General features: G+C 37.8%; 1 protein-coding gene across 2 annotated transcripts in view; it reads left to right on the top strand.

Moving 5' to 3' along the window:
- The first annotated feature begins 2814 nt into the window (after positions 1 to 2814).
- The window catches only part of LOC142348833 (uncharacterized), a 47166-nt gene continuing 23812 nt past the window's right edge, over positions 2815 to 26168 (top strand). The window contains exons 1-3 of one of the 2 annotated variants that reach the window (XM_075400363.1): positions 2815 to 3396; positions 13752 to 14122; positions 14960 to 15176. In XM_075400363.1, the coding sequence (XP_075256478.1) occupies positions 3390 to 3396; positions 13752 to 14122; positions 14960 to 15176 (595 nt within the window). In that variant the 5' untranslated portion in view covers positions 2815 to 3389. Of the gene's footprint in view, positions 3397 to 13751; positions 14123 to 14959; positions 15177 to 15534; positions 15569 to 26168 lie in introns of those variants that run through there. The other variant, XM_075400364.1, reaches the window with a different exon arrangement.

Genomic DNA, 26168 nt, shown 5'->3' with positions numbered 1-26168 from the left:
ACAAGGAAATATGAAGTCGAATAACGTTCCTTTGAAATTAGAGCAATGAAACTCACCCAAAACAATGGGCAAGTCATATGTCCATATTAGGCTAAGAAACTTAGATCTAAGATTAAAAAAAGGAGCTGCAAAAAAATAAGAAAAATTGTTTAAAATTTCTCAATTTTTCTGCCAATTTTCCTCAGAAAAAATGATTTATACCAAGAAAGCTTTAGTCAAATGGTATCTGAATAATCCTTAAGTAACAATCTTCTATTCAAATCCCACTTAAAGCATTAAAAAACAGAAACAGGCAAAAAAATCATTTTAAATTCGTCTAAAAACCAGCAAAAACTGATCAAAAATCTTCAAATTAGCGTTTAAACTCAAATTAGCTGCTTGAAACCTTCAATTCCTATCAAAAGAAGCCTAAAAACTAATACAATATCATAATCAAACCTGATAACCATCAAAAGTTGCAAGAAACTGCTTTTAAAAGCCGCACGCGAACAAAAAAAATTTGCTCACTTGGAGAAAATTTTTTCACACATCAGTTTCTCGCTCTCTCAAAAACAGCGGTTTGAACAAAAACCACTCTCTTTTGCTCCGCTCTTCACTTTTGTTCAGCACCAAAATTACTCCAAACTTTTTCACGCGTTTCTTTTCCCTCTTCAAAAATCACTCCAATAAAATTGATTAAAAAAAAGGACTTCTCCAATACTCCTCTTCGTGTCGTAAAAATGAAATTATTGCCGGAAGTCTGATAGGAGTTTGCTGAACACATTAACTGATGGTTGATTTTAAAATCGGTGTGACAATAATGTCAAATATATGCAACTTAAGACTTAAAAATTGACTGTTTTGATATACAGTTTTTTACTCTGTTAAAAGTACAGCATTAACAAGAAAATTTGGACTTTTTCCGTTTGTCCCCCCCCCACAGTACGTTATGCACCCCCCCACCAGTTAAAGAGCACGTGTCATTACAAATTTAATCATAATGTAAGAAAATGGCACGTACGTTTGGGTCCTCAAACGGAAAAGATTCAAAAACTTTTAGTCATAGTTTTCATAAGGAAACGCACAAGACCTACGTGAATTCAGCAGTGCACTCTGAAGTAGAATGGCGATGTCCTCATAAATAAAGATTTTTGTCTTTTAAAAAGTAACATAGTTTTAATATAAAAGTTTTCCATTTTTGTGCTCTTGTTAGAGGACGGCAAAATCATTAGAGAACCATTAGATCTATGCAATATTTGTTAGAGTTCTGTGGATTATTACACATACGTGGTCAAAGAAACCATTCTTTAATTATGCGCAACTTATGAATGTCTTGTAATTGCAGCAACACACTAAAAAAAGTTCAGGTAAATTTACCGTAAACTGTTGTTAAGGAAAAATAAAGGTAAAGTTTACCTTAACTTGAGTTAAGGTAAAAATTTACCTTAACTTTATTAAGGTAAATTTACCTGAAATTATTTTAACTTTCTTTTGTAACGTGCTTTAGAGATGGCTCAAAAATTATCACACGGATATCCTTTATCGCACTCTCGAAGGTATTTAACAGCAAAGCTAATCCTCAGGTTTCCATCACTCTCGATGGTGGAACAAGTGTACAATACTATTCAGGACTCCTTCTTTTAAACTTAATTCGTAATACAATTTTGGATCTATTCGGTTTTGACCCTCGAGCTTAGTGAGCAGAAATCTTTTATGACTCCCATGCGCACGTGCTATTTTCTTACATGGTAACGTGCTATATAACAACATATGTTTTGTAATTGGGGGTCATAAAAAAACACTGGGGGTCACAAAAACACAGAATAGATCCCAATTTTTAACTCAAGGAGGACTCGAATCGTATGTTAGAACATCAATCATACTTGGCCTACGGATTTATGTGTCCTGACACAAATGCGGTCACAAGTATAGAGAGACTAGGATTTATGTAGTAACCTACTTATAGAATCATAGTATAACAATTTGGTGGTTTTTGTTAGCACTTGGGAAGAGGTCAAAAGTGATATTTTGCTAGTGTGAGAGGGCGACTGGGTCATGCAGGCAAGAAACTTAGAGATAATTATGGGGTAAAAGATATTTTTATAGGGTGTGTTTTCTACGTGCATTACAAGCTAATTGGATCGTTTCCGTTTGTGCCCCCAGCTTAGTGGGCGCATATTATTTGCACCCCCCCCCCCCCCCAGACGCACGTGCAATATTTTTACATAGTAATTTACTATGTAATGGCACGTGCTCTGTAACTGGGGGGCGCATAACGTACTGGGGGGGGGGGGGGGGGGGGGCTCACACACTAAAAAAAATTCAGGTAACTAGAAGTTCAGGTGAAGTTCAGGTGTAAAAGCACCTGAAATACACCTGAACTGAATTTCAGGTAAATTTTCACCTGAACAAGTTCAGGTGTGGTTACCTGAAAATATTTTTCATTGCATTCGGCAGTGAAACAACAAAAATTTAGCAGAAACTAAAACACAACACAAATACAAACTTTAGGAGAAACATCAACACATTTATTAGGCAGCGTCCAGCATTTTTTTCAAAGTGTTTCAATTTTAAATTTTGCAAAGTTACTGTAAAGTTCCGTTTTTTTACTGGAAAAGATCCGTTTTTTTTTTACTGTAGCCAAATCAGTTCAAACTCGCTTATTTTCGATGTGAAGAGTTAATTTTGTTGAGTTTGCATGTGGAACGTGTTGAGCGATGTTCAACAGGAAGTCAACTGAGATAAAAAGTAATAAATGATTAATAGATCTGCAAATACATTGCATGCATTAGACTGAAGATTCTTGTCGACTAGAGAGACAAAATTGCAAACACTACACATCCGCTTAAAATGATGACAATAGATTGTTAATTTGGCGAGTACTAAGCAATAACATCAAGAAAGGATTATGTGACCAAAATTATGACTTCATGGACCCAACAATTACTACTTGCATGCAATAATATATATATATATACTCTAATTTCGATTCAAGCAAACTTGTATATTATAAACCCGTATATGCAATTTAATAGCATTGCCCTGAAGAACTTAATTGTAAGCGATGGATTGTTGAAGTTATAGCATGGCAGTTTAGACATTTTATTCAACATATTTTGTGAGACATTCGACCGCAGACTGAATCAATTTAATGGACGCATATTTTGGAACCTATCTCAATTTATCGCAATTGATCACAATTTAATATTCGTCCTATTGTTATTTTCAATGTAACGTCTACGGAAATTAATTGGCCGAGTTAATATTTCAAAATTGGTGTATGAAATAAACAACTCATTAACAGGAAGAAAGTTTTCTTCTACACTTTTATTTCTTGGATGTTTCAACAGTTCGTGTATTGTTTACGTAACCTCAGTTAGAAGACATGCAAGTTTGACCGACGTTAAAAAATGAGGTTCGAAGTTTCACCTGGCACTCCATGAAAATTACATTATATAAATTTTACCAATCTCAAATAAATTTTACCAAGCTGTCAAAGTTGTAGTTTCGTTGGAGTTCGAGATACACCAAAATTGTGCACGAAAAAAATTATACTTTTGCAAATTATAGAAATATGGTCGTGAGCTAATGTTTACATGTTTAATAATTTAATTTCTTTAAAAATTGGGATTTTGAAGTACATTAACTGTGTCTACAAATAACCAAGCATCCCGTAGTTTTTCTGAGTTAAAAATCATTTATCACTTTACTTTGATTCCAAATATGCGACCAAATTTCAAACAAAATTTTTCAAGCATTGCACGTACGCTAGTGTTCTGGCCTAGCAAAGGAATTGAAATAACACGCAATTGCAACTTAAAAGGTACTCCATTAAAATTTTGATGAAATACATCAATCTTTTAAAAAAAGGTTGCCTCGAAATTGCTATCTGCTCATTACTGAATTATAGTTGTTAAACAAACAGTTTACATCTTGAGACAATTTTTTTACAGTGGAACTTGTGTGGTGTTTGCAAGCGTTACATTGGTACCAAGGATTAGAAAATCACTTCATACAATCTTGTAGATGTTAATAAGACCATATAATGAAAACACACCCCAAGTGTACAGTAGTTTAAAGAGATCAAAACACTGAGAGACCGGAAAAAGAGTAAAAAACTACAACAATGGACTGAAATAAGTGCGACCTCAAAGAAACAAACATACGATGCGTTAAATATATGAAATGTAAACTTAAATTATTATAACATCACTATGTAAACATGTGAAATTTGGTCCTATTATTTCTAGTAGAAAAAACTTCTAAAACCTTGTACTTGTTTACCTATTGGAACACGTTTATGTAAATTGATCATTTCTCAAACTAATATCTCCTTATATTTGTTTTTTTTTTCTATTTCTATTAGTAGATTGTTCTTTTTTTCTCGAGAAATTTTTTATTACTAATCGGCCACTCTATTTAGATTGAGTTTTTTTCGGAAGAAAACAAACAGTTTGGCAATTTTCTCTCATCTCAAAATTTCTCAAAATTTTGAACGACGTTTTTTTTTCGGATACTTAGCTGTTTTTTTTTGCAATGCTCCTTCAAAACAAAAAAATTGAGGAAAGAATTTTTGGATCCTTTACGTTTGTACCCCTCCCTTGTACGTTATGCTTCCCACAGTTGCTGAGCACGTGTAATTAATTGATGAATCAGTATTTAAGAAAGCGGCACGCGCATCTGGGGGCACTAACGGAAAAGATCTGATTTATTTAATAAGAGTTCTGCAGGTAAAATTTTACCTATTAATAGCAGCTCCCTTGCGCTACCATGTTTTTTACGCATATGTTACAAACCCCACTTTATTTGCTTATTTATTCTCTGGAGTAATAAAGCTGGTAATGATTGAATTCAAAAATATAAATCTGAGAGGACAAAAGATTTTAAAAATTTAATTGCTGCTTTTACCGACATTAGGTGTCTCACTGAGTACAATGAGCTAAACGCAGTCGCCATTTATGTCAACCGTTTTTAGCTCCCCGTCAAAATTCAATTTGCTGTAGATCAATCAGCTTAGATAACGACAACTGACCTTCGATTTTATAATATTACCAGGTAACACTTAATATTGATTTCATCCCTTAGTATAGACATAATCTTGAAAAACATTTATTTAACGTGTTAGCAACTTGTTTCTTATATTTAGAACAGTGCTATTGTACCAAATTTGAGAAATATGGTTGTTTTTCAATTTCTGTGACTTCTCATCGCAAAAAAAAACAATTAGCTTTTTTGGACTTTTTGTTATTTGTAACGGCTGCTCTCCTTGTGTTTCACAAAGAAAGTTTTACACCGCCCAGTTCGTTCTGAGTGGTTACAAAATCTGTCCGGATACTTCGTTTATGCAGTTCGCTTTTGTAACTGTATATCCGCTCTGCTGTACTTACCGTTGCATTAACTATTATGTTCGTAATTATTGGCTAATCTTAGTTTTTTCAGCTATCAATTCGAACTGGATTGCTACAGATCACACAATACGGGATCTCTTTATGTATACCAGTTCAATCCGATAGAAAAAACAAATCAAAGACAAAGATATATGTCTAAGATCTGTTTGTGCAAAAATGTTTAAACTTAAACTTAAGTTGGCTTTTGCTATTTGTACTCACAAGTTGAGAATACCAGAAGTTGGGGTTGTAACAGTTGAATTTCAGCTCCAATAATTCGTTGATGCAAGACACAGTAACAGGATTTACTGCTCAAGAATAATATTTTGAATACAAGACACAGTAACAATTTACTGCTCAGGAATATTTCTAGTTCAAGACACAGTAACACGTTATTTACTGCTCAAGACAATTTGTTTTTGCAATATTTTGCTGAGTTATACTTTCAGCCGTTTTCTGCGGCTACTACGTTGCGTTCTCTGTGTTGCTTTTGTTATTTCCCCCTTTTTCTCTTTTTTCTCACGTGACAAACTGTAACTAGAACTAGAACTATAACTATAGCTATTAAATGACTAAGACAACAGAAAGTGTTTTGTTTCTATTTTCCCCGCCTATGCAAGCTTGTTATTCCTTAAGCTCAGCTCCAACATCGCCGGCCCTGTTTTCCTTCGTGAAAACATCATCGTCAGTTGGTAGTACTGGAGCGAGCTTCACTACGGGCCTCTTGTAGTATCCATCTTTTGTTCGGATTTTCGCTGATCGAATCATTCCGTCGGAACCTTCAAAGGTTTCGGTTATTCGACCCAGATTGTAATATCCACGTTTGTCACTGTCTTCCACTAACCACACAAGATCACCCTGCTGAAGACTTCTGTCCGTTGTGGTCTGCCATTTCTTTCGACTATTCAACGTTGGCAAGTATTCTTTACGGAATCTGTCCCAGATGAGGTCTGCGTAAGCTTGTGTTTGTCGGAAGAGCTTTCTATGATCAACAAATTGCTCTGCACCTGATAGATACGGTAAACAAAGGTTCTTGTTGCCAAGTAGGAAATGGTTTGGAGTAATAGCTTCTAAATCGGTAGCATCAGAACTGACTTGTGTCAGCGGTCTAGAGTTCAACGTCTGTTCAACAAGACACATCGTGGTTGACAGAACGTCCTCCGTGACTGATCGGTTGCCCAGCACTGCGTACATTGCCTTCTTGCAACTCCTAACCAGTCTTTCCCACACTCCTCCAAAGTGTGGTGATGCAGGTGGGTTGAACTTCCATCTGATACCTTGTTGAATCAGATGTTCTTCAATTCGCACCTTGTTCCATGCTGCTATACACTCTGCCAGTTCTTTTTCAGCTCCAACGAAGTTTGTCCCGTTATCGCTAATCATTTTGACCGGTTTGCCTCTTCGTGCAATGAATCGCATAATTGCGTTCAGACAACTATCAGTGTCTAGTCTTGGTACAATCTCTATATGTACCGCTCGTACAGTAAGGCATGTGAATAGACAGCACCAACGCTTTTCGTTTCTTCGACCAATCTTTACTGTGAATGGTCCGAAATAGTCTACGCCCACATTCGAGAACACTGTTGATGCGACTAATCGTTCTTCAGGCAGATCTGCCATTACTGGTGCCTTTGTTTGGGCTCTTCCCTTCCGACATCTAATGCATTTGTTTTTGATCGATCTCAAAGCATTTCGTATGCCTAGGATCCAGAATTTCTGCTGAACTATGTTTCTGACATGTTCAGTACCTTCGTGGTGATTATTCTTATGTTCATTTTGCAAGAATAATTCAACTACATGGTGCTTCCAATGTAACAGTATTGGATGCTTCGTTTCGAAGTTCAGATGACTTTTACCTATTCTGCCTTGAGCACGAATAAGTCCTTGCTGGTCTATGAATGGTGAAAACTGGAGGATTTTGCTGTTTTTTGGAATTTCCCTTTCAGCCTTGAGAGATTTCATCTCTTCAGTAAACTGTTCTTGCTGCAGTAGTCTGAAGATGCTTGCTTGTGCACCCTCTCTTTCTTCAACACTTAGTGTTTTTGTTGCCGGTTTGTGTTTTTTGAATACCCGCTGTATGTATGCCATTGTATTTATTAGTCGATTGTAATTGCTGAATCGTTCCCACTGAATCATCGGCTTCTTCTCTTCAAACTTTGCTGAGAAGACCATTTGGTCGTTTTGTTCGTCTGAAGCAAATGTTAAAACCACTTGTTCAGGCCATTCGTTCTCTCGCTGCTTCAACCAGGCCGGCCCAGTGAGCCATTCACTTCTCTTGAGTTCGTCAACATCGATCGCTCGTGTCCCGATGTCAGCTGGATTGTTAATACCACTCACATGATTCCATTGTGAAACATTAGTTGTATCCAAAATCTCAGCTACTCTGTTTGCAACAAACACCTGTTGCTTACGGTGGGAGCTGTGAATCCATTGCAGAACAGTAGTGGAGTCTGTCCAAAAGTTAGAACTGTGAATCTTCGATTCGTGTTCCTTCACTATCTGCTCTTTAAGTCTCACCGCCATCACTGCTGCTTGTAGTTCCAAGCGTGGTATGGAAAGGTGTCGCATAGGTGCGACTCTGCACTTTCCGATTACAAATGCTAAGTCTGCTGAGTATTCTTTGGGCTTTGAACGTAGGTATGCCACTGCGCACATTGTATCTTCAGATGCGTCGGCAAACACATGAAGTTCCCATTTGTCCTTGGCTGTGCTGAAGTATCTTCTATCAATGCTGGTTTCTGCTACTTCTGGAAGCTGTGCCTTCCACTTCAGAAACTCTTCTTCTTCGTTAGGTTCTACTGAGTTGTCCCAATGTTGTCCATTTTTGGTCCAGATGCTCTTCAGGAGTCGTCTCATATGGACACTGAATGGTGCAAACAGTCCAAGAGGATCAAACACTGAAGAAACTAGAGATAAGATCTTCCTTTGGGTGATTGGGGTCTCAACTTCTTTGCTTGTACCTCTACAAACCTGTAGACTATCATCGGTAATCGTCCACTGAAGCCCAAGCACTGATGACCCTTCCCGGCTGGGTTCTACTTCAACCTGCTTTGTTTTGCTGATTGATCTTAAGTCCTCTGGGATTGCGTTGGTTACCACGTCGCTGTTGGTGATCCACTTCTTCAGTTCAAATCCATGTTTTGAGAGAAGAGGTTGCAGTTGTTTAAAAACCTTGATTGCTTCTTCATGTGTTTCGACTGACTTGATGAAATCGTCCATGTAGAAATTGTTTTGGATTGTTTTTGCTGCAATTGGGAACTCGTCCTCGTTATCGATCGCTACTCGTTTCAGAGCGTAGTTGGCACATGTTGGTTAACTCTTTGCTCCAAAAACATGACGTTGATACTCGTATATTTGCACAGGTTCGTTCATTGTTGGTCGCCACAAAAATCTCAAGCAGCTTTTATCCCGTTCAGGAACTTGCACTTGCAGAAACATTGATTCAATATCTGCGGTTAGGGCAATTGGTCCTTCTCGAAATCTGAATATTGTTCCGATCAATCCGTGTAGTAAATCGGGTCCGGCTAGCAACTTGTCATTTAGGCATATATCCTTGTATTTTGCTGCAGCGTTGCAAACACGGCGAACTTTACCCGGTTTGTTGGGGTTTAGTACTGGATGGTGTGGCAAATACCATTCCTTTCCGAAAGTGCCTTTGACTTCCGATTTACCAAGGATCTTCACAAATCCCTTTTCAACATCTGTATCAATTGACTGTTGATACAATTCTTTTAACTTTGGGTCTCGTTGGAATCTTCGTTCCAGTGAGTAGAGCTGACCAAGGGCTGAGCCGTAGTTGTTTGGGAGATTGGGTTCTGGTTCACTCCAGAGCATGCCCACTTCGTACCGCTCGCCTGTAAACTTTGTCGTGCTCTCTAGAAATTTCTGAGCTTGCTGCACTTTCTTTGATTGACTTACAACATTTATTTTGGAAGCATAGGTTTCTATGTCCCACCATGATTGGATATTTTCTGCCACTTTCACATCTTCTGTGAAGGCAAAATGACAAACATTTTGACTTTTCTTGCCTGTCGTGGGACCACTGACTACCCATCCTAATTCTGTTAAGACGGCGAAAGGCTCACTTCGTGTTCCAATCCTATAGTCCAATGGACGTTGAGTTTCGTAGGCATCTTGTCCAAGTATGATGCCTACTTCCATCAGGTTGAATGTTCTGTTAGTGAGAACATTCAGATGTCTGAATTTGTTCTTCAGTTCCTTGTAATCATATGTTGTGTTTCCCAACGAGATTGATGGGTGTGCAAACGCTTCAATCGAATGCACCTTTGAATGTAGTCCCTTTATTGTGATAGGAACCTTCTCTGTCCTCAAATCTTGCGTCCCATGTATGCCAGCTATGTTCAAGGTAACGTCCATGCCTTTGGCTTGTAGTTGATCCTTGACACTTTGATCGATGAATGATACTGTTGACCCACTATCGAGGAAAGCGTAGGTAGTCAACCTGTTACTACCACTCTGAACCGATACAGGAAATATTTGAAGAAAACTAGTAACTTGGTTACTCTGGTTGATTGTTGCTGCGCTAACATTAACTGCGTGACTACCCTCGTCCATTTGGTTTTCTGAGTGTAGCAGTCTGTTGTGCTTTTTGGTACATCCATTTATACCGCACGGGTGGACTTTACAATCTTTGATTGCATGCCCTTTCCCCAGACATCCATAACATAAGCGTTCTTTTCTCACTGCTGCATAGCGATCGGTGACATTCATATTCTTAAATATTGGACAGTTCCATATTTTGTGAGTGCCATCCGCTAGTGGACAGTTGTTGTTTTGCATTTGCTTCGTTTCGTTCGCATTCGAACTCGCACTAATATTTGACGATTTTGAGAATCGTTTTTCCTTGTTAGCGTTTGGTCGATCATCTTCCTTTCGTTCGCTCATGGTTGATGGCATTCCTTCATGGACAAAAGCCATTCGAGCTAACCATTTTTCAAGGAGAGTGAGATCGGGCCTATCTTCTTGACACTCGTCAACGAAAAAGAACCACTTTTCTTTCAAATTTGGGGGCAGTTTTTCAATTGCCACTTGCAGTGTTGAACTTGATTGCAGATCGCCTTCATAGTTGTATTGCTTCAGTACATTAACTAGGTTGCTGATTGTTATTGAGTAATTAATTATAGCCGTTGAGTCGTGCATTCGAATTGGTTGTTGTTTGCGCAATATGTTAAGCTGAGCGTCGACAATTAGGTAAGGTCGCCCAAACTTCCGTCCCAGGAGTTCCCACGCTTGAGCGTAGAATTCTCCCGAATAGCCCTTTCCTGATATAGCTGACTTTGCTTTACCTGTCAACAAAGTTTTCAAGTGGCTCATTTTCTCTGAGTCGGGTATATCGCGATGGTGAACCGTTGCTTTGAACATGTTCGACCACTCCGGCCACTCTAGGGGATTTCCATCGAATGAACTCAACTTCAACTTAGGTAGCTGACTGCTACTGCTTGGTTTATTGCGCTTAAACTTGTCTTGTTCCCGGGCTGCGCTGGCACGCTCTCCACTTGGTGACCGTGACTTAAGTACACCTTCGCGATTGAAGCTTACCCTGGGATAATTGTTGTCGATCCTGGTTTTCGCACGCTCGAAACTATAATCGTGCAAGTTGGAGAATTTATTCGAGTTATCGAGCCAACCGGAAACATCTTTATTCTTCGGGGTTTTCCAGTTGAATGGTGATCTACTTCGCATACTAGGGGCTGCACTATCATCAGAATCTGATGCTCTTGCGTCAAGAGCTTCTTTCTCGTATTCCAGTTTCAGTGCACCTTCTTCTTCAAAAAGTTGCATCTCCATTTCAAGCTCCTTCCATTTCAATTCGAATTCAATTTTCTTCAACCTCATTTTTGATGCAAAGTCTTTCTCTAGAGTCGCGAGCTTTTCTGCTTTTTTAGCTCGTTTATCAGAAGAGGCCTTTGAATCATTGTCCCTGTTTAGGTTTCCATGTTCAGCAGTTTGTTGAGAAACTCCCACAACAGACTGTGAAGACTTAGCGGCAGTTGGTTCTGCATCGCTTGTCAATTGTGCGGTTTGATTCTGTTGATCCGTCATGTTTGTTTCTCCGTGAATGTATGGTAACCAATCTGCGTTTAATGTTTGCCAGAAATTTAGTCGGTCGGCTTCGTAACGTTCAAACAATTCAGAATCACGAAGAAAATTTGCTCGCTTTCGGTTAAGAATGCAAAGAGAGTCGTCAAGTTTCAGCACCTGTTTATAGATGGTCTTGAGTTTGCTTGATCTATCGTTGTTTCTGATTAGTTCCTGGCCTTCCTGAATTTTTGCTTTGATTTGTTTTTCGGAGTTGCTAATCTGTCTAAGCAAAATGTCCTGACTCTGTGACGGAGTCACTGCGTTTGAACTTTGGGACTGCAGCTTGAATATCTACAGTACCTTTTGTTTAATTGCTTTAATTAAGCCTTGCTATTCAACTTCTAATGCACTTTGCCTAATTGGCTTTGCGTTGTTGAATTGCTCGTTGAGTTTTGTTCTCGTTCGTCGATGACTTCGTCACTTCGACTGTTGGGTTGGACAGCAGTTTATTCCACTGTCCGGGTCGGCGGACCAAATGTAACGGCTGCTCTCCTTGTGTTTCACAAAGAAAGTTTTACACCGCCCAGTTCGTTCTGAGTGGTTACAAAATCTGTCCGGATACTTCGTTTATGCAGTTCGCTTTTGTAACTGTATATCCGCTCTGCTGTACTTACCGTTGCATTAACTATTATGTTCGTAATTATTGGCTAATCTTAGTTTTTTCAGCTATCAATTCGAACTGGATTGCTACAGATCACACAATACGGGATCTCTTTATGTATACCAGTTCAATCCGATAGAAAAAACAAATCAAAGACAAAGATATATGTCTAAGATCTGTTTGTGCAAAAATATTTAAACTTAAACTTAAGTTGGCTTTTGCTATTTGTACTCACAAGTTGAGAATACCAGAAGTTGGGGTTGTAACAGTTGAATTTCAGCTCCAATAATTCGTTGATGCAAGACACAGTAACAGGATTTACTGCTCAAGAATAATATTTTGAATACAAGACACAGTAACAATTTACTGCTCAGGAATATTTCTAGTTCAAGACACAGTAACACGTTATTTACTGCTCAAGACAGTTTGTTTTTGCAATATTTTGCTGAGTTATACTTTCAGCCGTTTTCTGCGGCTACTACGTTGCGTTCTCTGTGTTGCTTTTGTTATTTCCCCCTTTTTCTCTTTTTTCTCACGTGACAAACTGTAACTAGAACTAGAACTATAACTATAGCTATTAAATGACTAAGACAACAGAAAGTGTTTTGTTTCTATTTTCCCCGCCTATGCAAGCTTGTTATTCCTTAAGCTCAGCTCCAACATTATTTATCCATTGTTTGTAGGAGCTAAATTATTCAATACGTTTTCAAACAAATCTGAAATGAGAGGAAAAGTGAAATTCGCATCACACAATACGGGATCTTTTTGTGCATACCAGTTCCATCTGATGGGGGAACAAATCGGCAGTCGAAATATATGCCTAAGATTTGATTTCGCAGAACTGTTTTTTTACTTTGAGTTTTGTGCTATCTACATACAAACTGAAAAACCAGAAGCTGGAATAGTCAGAGTTGAATTGCAGCGCAGGTAAGTTGTAGATACATGACACGGTATCAGATAATTTACTGCTCAATATTAGCTTTGAGTAAAAGACACGTTTTTGAAAGCTTCTATGAAAATTTTATTTTTTTTCCAGAATTTTTCAGCCAATCTAACTCAATGATCAACTGAAAAGCTTTTGGTTTTGCAGTTATCGCAAAGTTTTGACTTTACTCATTTTTAGAGCTAAGTTGCAAAAAAGAATACAGCAGACACAATTTTGTGGCCCGTTATGAGCTATGCTTTGTTGATAATGGAACTATTGTTAATTAAATAGCAAACGAATGCAAGCACTCGTCACAGCGCTCATATCTTCAGCGTATGTGTACGGACCTTTTGTTAGCTGTTAACGCGGCCTATGATGGAAATGAATCTTAGAATGGCTCTGAGCTCTTCAAAGAATTTGATCGATATGTACCTAAACGGCTCAAATTTCAGCTAAAATGCTTAATTTAAAGGCCTACAAAATCCGGTTATTTTAAATCTGGGGGCTGCCCATTATAGTGCACTCAGAAAGTTTCAGCACCTGGATTGTGTCCAAAATACAGTAATGTGGGTGGATGTAGGATCAGTGCTAACTAAGATGAGGTTTAGGGCTACATTGGACGATACCCAGATTTTCAATAAGAACACTAAACACACTGGCTTGCCCATTGTTTTTGCTGTACATGTGGTCAAAAATGAGAGATTTTTTGTATCTGGCACATTATCAGGATGAAACTTCAATTTGTTAATCTTTTGGTGGTCATTACGGAAAATATTGGCTTTATTTCTACTACTTTTCAATTTAATCATTTTAATCAAATTTCGCTCCACGTTTGTTGATGTTATCGATGTTCAAATTACACGTAGCCAAGATTACGATATAACCTTTTCTCAAGATTCTAATTCAGTTTCACCAGAGTTATCTGCTATAGTTTATAGAAATTCGACTTCGTGTTATTTCAACATATCAAAACCACAAGCTTATACCAATTTATTATGGCTTCAGAATGTGATTGTTAACCCTCAGAAGGCATTTTTATCTGGTAAAATTGCAGAGAGAAATGAACTGTACGACTTTGAATATGGATTCTTGACTCTCTTTTGCGATGATGAGAAACAATTTTACGAGGCATTCATCGCTCCTTTCTAGCTTATTCTTCGATTAGACATTATATATTTTTTTAAAGTTTCTAAATTGTAACGGTAAAAAGATAAACTAAAGCAATACACAATATAAAAACAGGGGACCCCTGAAAAATAACCTGAGATTGATTTAATTTTTAAGTATTCTTTGTATCAAGTGGTCATAGGTATTGGCCAAGTATAGCGTTCTGGTACTTGAAGACGTTCACCTAAAGAAATTAAACTCTTGAGCGGAAAAGAATTCATTCCAAATGAATCTTCAAAAGTATTTCTACCCAATCAAAGACAACTTCAAATGAGTTATCCTACTTAGTTTTGAAAAAGAAAAATTTTTTGATCTTGATGCTCTAACAAAAAATATTTTCTTAGTTCTCTTATTAATACCTCTATATAGAGTTTTAACGGTCAATTCTTAGGTGCAAGGAAAGCTCAAAAACTGTCATTTCCTTAAAAACGCTCAAAAACGGTTAAAACTGTTATGCCCAAAACAATAACAGTTAAAAACAGTAATCTCCTAAAATTAACGGTCAGAAACGGTCATCTCCTTAGAAAACGATTAAAAACGTTCATTTCTTATTTTTAAAAAACGCTCATAAACGGTCTTTTCCTAAATAAAAAACGCTCAAAAACGGTCTTCTAAAAATAACGGCCAGAAACGGTGATTTCTTAGTTTTAAAAAACTCTCAGTCCGGTCAAAAAAACATAAGGGCTGTGATCGATTTTTCCTTAAAAAAATAGATCAAAAACAATCATTTCTTATGTTTTTTTGGACAAAATTTCAACAGGGGTATGTAGCCAGTAATGCTAGAAAGGAGTTCAATAGGGCCATATTAACAAAATTATACCCAAGTACTCTACCCTTGGCAGAAAATTATTTGTGAACACAGTCACAGACAAATTAAAACGATTGAACTTTTTGAGGAAGTTTCCCAATGTGGAGAGAATTAACAGTGGTGTTTTCCTTGTGAGGTTTGAGTTCGCCAATCCCTACTGGGTACTTGTAGATGCTGTTGATCTATATTTAAGCCTCCAACACAGTGGTTAGTAACGTCTGAATATTTCAATTAGCGGTTCAACTAGATCAATTTCATTTTAAAAAAGTTATTTTATCAATTTTCATCCTACGTGTCACTTTTTCAGATCAGAGTTGTAAGCTTGTGTGAACAACAGTGACATTAAGCAAAACTAGCTCAGATTTTTTTTGAAAACTGGTAATATCTGTAAAATTTGTCCACGATGCCAGCGTGGACAACATGGACAAGATCTCCTTAAGGTTGTTTGCTTTCGACTATTATCCACCATTATCATTTATGTGCACGGTTTTTTCATCTAATAGTGATTGCATGCAATTATACCAACGTAATACTATGCCGACGTTTAAGGGTGCCGAAACTGGAACTGATTTTAATGGTGCCGAAACAGCCAATACCAAGTAAGTTTCAATTAAATGCCAGCAGAAATTATTTTCTAAGCAAACAAGGCACGCTGATAAGTAGTTTGGTTTTGATAAACTCATATCAGGTCCTACGGGCCTCTGAGGCAAGACCATAGTCTGCAATTCTTATTGTCTGCCTTAAATTTATCTCGCTCCAATCATCTTGTCCTCTTAAATAATAAAATCAAAAATCTCAACACTTCATTTCGATCGGTTCAGAATTTTCGCACTCATTTCAGTTGAAATGATCTGATTGGTTTAGTTATTTATCGGGAGAAAAACTGAATAAATTTTTGGTACTTTTATAATCGGCACTCTTATACGTCGGCATTGTTGTACGTCCCTGTCAATAGTTAAGACGTGACTTGTAAGAGAGCCAAAGTAAAGAGAGCCGATTCAAAGGGAGCCGAAAATTTATTTGAACCATTAGTCAAAAAATCAAAATAAATTTTGCAGTCAATTAAATTGTCTTCGGAAATGAGACTGCCAAAATTTCAATCAACCATAACCAAGTAATTGAGAAATAAATTTTATTATTTTCCAGAAGAAACTGAGAGCGTATTAGGAAATAAATATCTTGAAATTATCGCGGGCATTGGCCATGCCTCAACGGCTTATGAGACTTGATATAAAATTATCACAACCGAAAATGAGACCAATTAACCCACTTAAAAAGTTTTATTGGCAATCAACTAAGAATTTAGGTTAAATAAAATCAACTTTCTGCTTTCGGCTCTTTTTAAATCAAGTCAGGTATCGGCACTTTATAACGTTGGCTCTTTATAACCTTGGTTCTTCTGCACGTAACCAGTTAAGAAAGTTTCAATTAGACTGAAATGAAAGCAGACTTTATTGGTGATTAATTACTGAAATCCCTCTATCATTACTAATTGCGCATTAAGAAGACAATTAGCAAATTTGTTTTGCGAATACCAATTAATTAAATCTCTAAACCGAGTTGCAGCTACTTACTAATCAAAATTGAGCCAGAAACAAACTAGCCTAATTGAAGACTTCTGATATCCGAAAAAACGAAAGCCGAGGTCACAGAAATGCAACGCGCAAAAATCAATAAAATTGGCGGTAAACTCTTTTTAAATTTATGTTAAATCTATATTTATAGGTGTTGATCTTATATAAGTTTAGCATTTGCATGTGTTAGAATATCGATCAAACTATAGTTTTAAACTTATTGAGAAATAGAAAGAAAGTTTGACTTACCAGATTAGAAAGACAAGCAATATGACTTCGATCAAAGAAATTGTATAAATGAATCGTCAAGAAATTGTGCTTAGAATCAATATTCGGTTCAAATTGGTGAATCTAGATAACTATTATTAGAGTTAGATTAATTGATGTAAAATTGTCCCAGCATGTAGTAAATGATGATGATATTTCCGGAAGTGTGAATGAATTCTTAGAAAAGTGCAAATGCTTTCCATTTTTGGTTCCCTTTGCTACTGATTTGCAGAAGCAAACCATATTGGGTAACCTTTGCGACCCCCACTATAAATCACGGTGCTAAGATTAGTTTTGTATCTTGACTTTTTCACACTGATAATGGGTATAGATACAGCTGATTTTTGAGTCCTTTTTCATCCCCAAAATCAAATCACCATCTTGATCTAATAATCAGATCTCTCCTGTAAATCTCTAAATTCTACTGTAAAATATCATTTTGTTATTCTCTCATTTTTTGAGAAATTAATTCTTTTACTTAGTTAAAAAAACGCTTTTTATTCCACTTGCGAAAGTCCATAACCCAACAGGTTATGGGCCCAGCAATTTTCTAAGTCATAAAATTAATTTCCAAAACAAAACTAATTTGTTGTTGACAGTCATAATCCTTTTCTGCTTAGTACCTTTTCTTTTCACAACTGTTTTGCCTGCTCAAACTCCAATGGATCAACAGACAGTGAAGCTGCTGACCTACACAGGAAAAGCACAGGACTTTCCAATCTGGAGCACAAGATTTGTGGCGATGATGCAGACGAAGGGACTTTACAAATCACTACTGGGGACAGAAGAGCAACCCAATGAGCCTGCGCCACTGGCCAATGGGGCAACCAATGATGAGAAGAAGAACCACAAGGTGCTGAAGTAGGCATATGAGAAGGAAGTTGCAGATATCAAGGAGAAACGGAACAATGTGTGGTGCCATCTGGCACTGACTCTAGATGAAACAACCCTCATGCTGATGAGACATTACTGTGTGGGAGATGATGGCATTGGAGATGGAGCAAAGGCTTGGAAGCTTTTGCAAGAGAGATCTCAGAGTGTGGAGACGCCGACAGTGGTGACTTTAGTGGCACAGCTTGCTCGACTGCAGCTCGAGGATTCTGAGGATTTGGACAGTTTTTGCATCAGAGGACAGGAGTTGCTCACAAGACTACAAGAAGCAGGGGAAGCAGTCTCAGAGACCCTCTTCAACGCCTTGGTCCTCAATGGTCTGCCAATGAGGTATGAAAGTTTTTTTTATACAGGAAAGCTTCAACCCGGCAATGAACTTCACAGAGTTGAGGAAAAGGCTGCAGAACTTTCATGAGAGCACGGTGCAGAGACACAAGGGACACAGTGGTTCAGTGGCACTGGCAGTGAAGCGTGACTTCAAGAAGGGACCCAAGAAAGGAAACTGCTTTGTGTATGGGATCCCTGGACACTTTGCCAAGGACTGCAGGAAGAAGGAGACAGCACAATGCAGCAAGTGTGTTGCGAAGGGTCACCTAGACAGGGCATGCAAGAGACAAAGAGATGGAGGCAAACATGAGTCAGTGGCAATGGATCCGACATTGGCTACACCAGACGAGGAATGCTGGGCAGCTCTTACCCAGTGAAAGACAGCAGGCATGCTAGTGGACAGTGGTTGTAGAGATCACATAGTGACGAACATCGATTCGTTCCTGGACTTTGTGCCCATTCAATTCCAGAGTGGTGGGCAGAGGCTGTGTGAGGATCAGCATACCCTCAAACAAAGGGGAATTCCAATGCGAACTCAAAAATGTTCTGTGTGTGCCGGACTATTCTTCAAACCTCCTATCAGTCTCAAGATAAACGGAGTGGGGACATAGCTTCACTTTCGAGAGAGGAAACAGCTGCATGAAACTCCAGAAGGGAACTCGGGTAAAACTAACACAAGAAAATATTTTGTTTTACTTACCCTGCAGCGTTCTAGAATTCAAGATGAGTTTCAAAAGCGTGAAACTTGACATTGAAAGGAAGTAGCACAGACGATTGGTTCATTTGAACCAAGCGGATGTGGTCAGGAATGCACCAGAGACAGTGGGGGAACTCGATGATGTATGCAATGTGTGTACATTGGCCAAGATCACAAAGACTCCAGTACCAAGAGGGGCAGATACCCAAGCAGAAGAGAAGCTGGAGAGGGTGTTCACAGACGTGATGGGACCTTTCAGAGTACAGTCACTGTCAGGGTTCCGGTTCTGCATAGTGTTTGCAGACCAGTACACGAAGTTTGTGTTTGTGGAATTGCTAAGGCAAATAGTGAAGCATTGAACAGCCTGAAGAAATTTGTTCTCAGTGTGGGGACGCCCAAGAAGCTGAGGCAAAAGAATGCGAAGGAGTTTCTCTCAGAGCAGTTCAAGATGTACTGCTTAGATGCAGGCATTCTACAGGAGAAGACCATACCAGAGACGCCACAACTGAATGGGTTAGCTGAGAGGTGCAACAGGACACTGATGGAGATGGTAAGATGTTTGCTCATTGACTCAGGACTTCCAAGATGATGTGGGGAGCAGCAATTCTTCACGCAGCAAGGATCAGAGACTTAGTTGTGAGACGAGGAAAAGAAAAATGCCCGGCAGAGCTGATGAGAGGTATAAAACCTAAGCTTCCAATTAGTAAATTATCTATTTTTGGTTGCACAGTCTTCATAAGGAAGAGGGACAGAGAAGTCAGCAAACTTGAACCCAAGGCACTGGAAGGAAAGTTTGTGGGTTACACTGAAGGAGAAAACGGATACCTGGTGTACATACCCAACACACGCAAGGTGATGGCAGTTCGAGATGTGATCATCAAGAGACTGAAGTGGGCTCAATCCCTGACAACAAAGAAACGGCTGACCTACTAGATGATGGGTCGGAACTGGGAATCTGGCACCCAGATGATGGTCATCAAGACGATGACAACAGAGAACGACAGGACACATCTACTGCAATAAAGGAGGAGTGGCATGACGCAGGGAGCGTGAATACTCAAGAAACAACACTGAGACAAGAGGCTTCAGATGTTGGAGAAACAGCACTAGATGAAGGATCTACTGCAACAAGAGGGAGTCACAGAGACTCAGAGTCACTGGAAGACAGTGACACAGAAGACTTCTCAGAGTTAGAGACAGTTGGCTTCAATGAAGATGCACTGGAACACGCGGACAGAGCAGAGCACAGACGAGGGACACGAGCAAAGAATGTTCCGCAATTTTTTGGAGAAGTCAGGACCCATCTTGCTGTGACTGAGGGTGACTATGTGGAACCCAAAACAGTCTACGAAGCCAAGCAAGGTGACGATTGGGACCAGTGGCACCGGGCAATGAAGGACGAGGTCAAGGCAATCCAAGACAACGAGACTTGGAACCTAGTGAGACCACCCACAGACAGGGACGTCATACCGGGCAAATGGGTCTACAAAGTGAAATTGGGACCCAGTGGTCAAGTTGACAAATACAAAGCGCGCTATGTGGCAAAAGGCTTCAAACAAGTGGAAGGACTGGACTACTTTGAGACTTTTTCGCCTACATGCAAGCCAGAGACATTCAGGATTCTACTTCAGCTATCAGCAAAGCAGGGCCATGTGATGCACCAATTTGATGTCAAGACTGCTTTTCTGCACTCACCAATCGAGGAAGAAGTGTATTTGGAACAGCCACAGGAGTTTGTAAAACGCGGATCAGAGGGGGAGAAGTTAGTATTTTGACTAAATAAATCAATTTATGGTTTGAAACAGGCTGCTAACAACTGGTACAAAGAGCTGGCAAACTTCCTACTGAGACAGGGGTTCACCAGAAGCAGGAACGATCACTGCTTGTTCGCAAGATCAGTGGCAGAGGATCACACCTTCATCTTGGTCTGGGATGACGACATCATAGTAGCATCAAGAAGTATGACAGTTGTCTCTGATGTCAAGAAGGCACTAGAAGCAACCTTTCACATGGAAGACAGAGGGAGACTACACTGGCTTCTGGGTCTAAAAATCAGACGAGGAGAGGGCAAAGTCACAGTCGACCAAGTACGCTACATAGAAACAATGCTTGAGCGGTTTCAAATGGATCAATGCAAACCCTCAAGAACTCCAGCTGATTTGAATTTGAAACTTCAGACAGCACAGAACCGAGACCAAGAAGTGGACCAGAGGATCTACAGAAGCTGGGTTGGATCACTTCTGTATCTGGCCAAACAGACTATGCCAGACATCATGTTCACAGTCAACATTCTATCCAGACACATGAATGCACCTACCAATCGACACTGGATGTGCGGAAAACGACTTCGGCGATATCTTCAAGGTTCAAAAGGTTTAAAACTTACTTACACAAAAGAGGCTAGTTATGATTTAGTGGGGGAAAGTGATGCAGAGTGGTCTGGAGACGTGAACGACAGAAAATCAACAACGGGCTATTACTTCAAGCTCAACGGACGTGGCGCAGCACTCAGCTGGGGTGTCAAGAAGCAGGCCACAGTTGCTCTTTCTTCATCAGAAGCAGAATATCAGGGCATGGCAGCAGCAGTTCAGGAAGCACTCTACCTGAAACAACTTCTAGAGGATTTTGGCATCCAACAGAAACGTCCAATAGCAATTGGAGAAGACAACCAAAGTTGTATCAGACTCTGCCAAAACCCAGTCATGCACAAATGGAGCAAGCACATCGAAACAAAGTTCCACTTCACCCGGGACAAGACGGAGGATGGGACTATTTCAATTCATTACGTCCCTACAGGCAAAATGGCAGCGGAAATCTTCACAAAATCCTTACCCGTGTCGAAAGTGGAAACATTCAGAGCAGTTTTGATGGGAACAGACTCTACGCAATCAGCTCAAGTCTGAGTGGGGGTGTTAGATTATCGATCAAACTATAGTCTTAAACTTAGTGAGAATTAGACAGAAAGTTTGACTTACCAGATTAGAAAGACAAGCAATATGACTTCGATCAAAGAAATTATATAAATGAATCGTCAAGAAATGGTGCTTAGAATCAATATTCGGTTCAAATTGGTGAATCTAGATAACTATTATTAGAGAAAGATTAATTGATGTAAAATCTTTTATTAAATGATGATGATATTTCCGGAAGTGTGAATGAATTCTTAGAAAAGTGCAAATGCATTCCATTTATGGTTCCCTTTGCGACTGATTTGCAGAAGCAAACCATATTTGGTAACCTTTGCGACCCCCACTAAGCATAATTCTTTTACGAGTTATTTCGTAAACAGGCACGTGAAGCAGTGGTTGCTATCTAATTGATATTTTTTGAGGTATTACGTTCTTGAAATATTCAAAAACATTTTAGCCCCAAATTAGGAACCCTAAGTTGATCGTTGTATCAAATTTTGCAGTCAGTGGTTTCAATTGCTATAAAACTAAGTGGCAATGGTAATGGTTCTATCTGTCTTTGTTTATGCATTTTCTCGTACCGCGAATTTTCTTTTCATCGCATGTTTCTCTGATCAGAAGAATGTGGTGCAAAAAATTGATATGTCTGATGCTAATATAAAAATATATGAAAACTAGATTAAAAGGACCAAGTTTGCCTTCAATTTCGATTCAGCAGTGAAACTGTACAAAACTAATTGCATACAATTTCAGATGTCGCAGTTTTCAAGAGTGTTCTAATTTTTCCTTAAAAGTTTGAACCTATAATTGGTAATTGATAACTCCGGCTGAGGCAAGGAAAACTTGTGAGCAATTGTTAAAACAGAGATTTTAGGAAACGAATCTTCATCAAGTTAGCTTAATTTGGCTTTCCATGACTCAACGCCAAAAAAGTGAAAATTTAAAATGAAAACACCCTCAAGACAAATGAACAGGTAGTTTGTCATATGAACCGGTGTCTATTCGTCAAAAGCATTGTAATTAATGCGCCCTCTTGAGATAAAAAGCTTTTAAAAGAATGTACGAGAATTTTAATTAGCAAACAGTTTAGTTTTTGCAAGTTTCTCTGCTCGTAATTTTTCGTACAAGATTTCCTGAAAAACTTCATAGCTATAAACTAAATGAGACACTTCATTAAACAGATGTTTATTTCGCAAACAATTCCTAAAATTACTAAAAACAACCTATTTTTGACTAAATTGGCGTTTATTCTAATTCAAGATTTTCCTAAATCAAATCATTAATGACCGTGTCTTTCCTCCGATGCTCAAAAGAGCTGTCATAACCGCAAACTATGATAAAATTGATCGTGAACCTCGTCATTTATTGTTCTGGTATGATAACTATTTCGTTTTCTGAATTGTTACGAAAAAGGCTTGGACATTGCCATTTTGAGAGTAGACAATCTTAACTTACTTCTTCCAATACATTAGAAATATTAAATGAGCCTTTCAACAACAATCTAAACGATCACTTACAGGTTTAGCAAACGCACTAATTGAATATTGTTTGTAGGGAATATTCCATCTGTTTCATCTTCTTCATTATGCAATGTTGAATTGCAGATCACTAACATTGTCCTTTTGCGATACACGTGTAAGTTTTTAGGTAATTAAAAGTCGATTGAAAAAGTTACTGATGGCTGAATCAGCAGCATTTCTTGTTCAACAAGCTTGAAGTTGGCGTGATTTCCGCTTCAGATAATCTGTTACCAGCTAAATTGAATACACACTTTTTGTGCGTCAGCATAAATAATTCACAATTATTTTATATTTAGCGTCTGCTATCCCTATAATATAATATATTTTTCTCTCTCTCTCATTCGACACTTACAATGTCTTATCATGTATCTATAACGGGTATCTATTTCATCTGTAATTTATGCCTCAACGCCAAAAAAGTGAAACTTCAAAATGAAAACACCCGCAAGACACATGAACAGGTAGTTTGTCATATGAACCGGTGTCTATTCATCAAAAGCATTGTAATTATTGCGCATGTTTTGAGATAAAAAAGCTATTACAAGAATGTACGAGAATTTTATTTAACAAGCAATTTAGTTTTTGCAATTCTCTCTGCTCGTATTTTTTTGTACAAGGTTTCCTGAAAAACTTCATAGCCATAAAAAAAATAAGACACTTCATTATAAAGATATTTATTATGCAAACTATTCCTAAAATTACTAAAAACAATATCTTTTTGACTATATTGGCATTTATTCTAATCACGCTTTTTCTAAATCAATTTATTAATCACTGTGTTTTTCCTGTGATGCTCAAAAGAGCTGTCATAACCGCAAACTATAATAAAGTTGATCGTGAACCTCGTCATTTATTGTTCCTGTATGATAACTATTTCGTTTTCTGAATTGTTACAAAAAAAGCTTGGACATTGCCATATTGAGAGTAGACAATCTTAACTTACTTCTTCCAATACATTATTAGAAATATTAGAGCCTTTCAACAACAATCTAAACGATCATTTACAAGCTTTGCAAACACACTAACCCAGATTTGTTTGTAGGGAATATTCCATCTGTTTCATCTTCTTCATTATGCTTCGTTGAATTGGAAATCACTAACATTGTACCTGCGCGATACACGTGTAAGTTCTTAGGTAATTAACAGTCGATTGAAAAAGTTACTGATGGCTGAATCAACAGCATTTCTTGTTCAACAAATTTGCACTTGGCGTGATTTCCGCTTCAGATAACCTGTTACCAGCTAAATTGAATACACACTTTTTGTGCGTCATCATAAATAATTTAAAATTATTTTATATTTAGCGTCAGCTATCCCTATAATATAATATATTGTTCTCTCTCTCTCATTCAGCACTTACAGTGTCTTATCATGTATCTATATCGGGTATCTATATCATCTGTAATTTAAGCCTCAATGCCAAAAAAGTGAAAATTCAAAACGAAAACACCCTCAAGACACATGAACAGGTAGTTTGTCATATGAACCGGTGTCTATTCATCAAAAGCATTGTAATTATTGCGCATGTTTGAGATAAAAAAATTGTTACAAGAATGTACCAGAATTTTATTTAACAAACAGCTTAGTTTTTGCAAGTTCCTCTGCTCGTAATTTTTTGTACAAGATTTCCTGAAACACTTGATAGCCATAAACTAAATGAGACACTTCATTATAAAGATATTTATTATGCAAACTTTTCCTAAAATTACTAAAAACAATATCTTTTTGACTAAATTGGCATTTATTCTAATCACGCTTTTTCTAAATCAATTTATTAATCACTGTGTTTTTCCTGTGAAGCTCAAAAGAGCTGTCATAACCGCAAACTATAATAAAGTTGATCGTGAACCTCGTCATTTATTGTTCCTGTATGATAACTATTTCGTTTTCTGAAATGTTACAAAAAAAGCTTGGACATTGCCATATTGAGAGTAGACAATCTTAACTTACTTCTTCCAATACATTATTAGAAATATTAAAAGAGCCTTTCAACAACAATCTAAACGATCATTTACAAGCTTTGCAAACACACTAACCCAAATTTGTTTGTAGGGAATATTCCATCTGTTTCATCTTCTTCATTATGCATCGTTGAATTGGAAATCACTAACATTGTACCTGCGCGATACACGTGTAAGTTCTTAGGTAATTAACAGTCGATTGAAATAGTTACTGATGGCTGAATCAACAGCATTTCTTGTTCAACAAATTTGCACTTGGCGTGATTTCCGCTTCAGATAACCTGTTACCAGCTAAATTGAATACACACTTTTTGTGCGTCATCATAAATAATTTAAAATTATTTTATATTTAGCGTCAGCTATCCCTACAGTATAATATAATGTTCTCTCTCTCTCATTCAGCACTTACAGTGTCTTATCATGTATCTATATCGGGTATCTATATCATCTGTAATTTAAGCCTCAATGCCAAAAAAGTGAAACTTCAAAAAGAAAACACCCTCAAGACATATGAACAGGTAGTTTGTCATATGAACCGGTGTCTATTCATCAAAAGCATTGTAATTATTGCGCATGTTTGAGATAAAAAAATTGTTACAAGAATGTACGAGAATTTTATTTAACAAACAGTTTAGTTTTTGCAAGTTCCTCTGCTCGTAATTTTTTGTACAAGATTTCCTGAAACACTTGATAGCCATAAACTAAATGAGACACTTCATTATAAAGATATTTATTATGCAAACTTTTCCTAAAATTACTAAAAACAATATCTTTTTGACTAAATTGGCATTTATTCTAATCACGCTTTTTCTAAATCAATTTATTAATGACCGTGTTTTTCCTGTGATGCTCAAAAGAGCTGTCATAACCGCAATCTATAACAAATTTGATCGTGAGCCTCGTCATTTATTGTTTATTCTTGATAACTATTTCGTTTTCTAAATTGTTAGGAAAAAGAGAGTAGAAAATCTTAACGTACTTTTTCCAATGCATTAGAAATATTAAAAGAGCTTTTCCACAACAATCTAAACGGTCATTTACAGATTTAACAAA

The sequence above is a fragment of the Convolutriloba macropyga genome, chromosome 10 (assembly GCF_964194025.1).
Source record: "Convolutriloba macropyga chromosome 10, txConMacr16.3, whole genome shotgun sequence".
Taxonomy (NCBI): domain Eukaryota; kingdom Metazoa; phylum Xenacoelomorpha; order Acoela; family Convolutidae; genus Convolutriloba; species Convolutriloba macropyga.
This window is presented reverse-complemented; position numbering and strand designations above follow the sequence as displayed.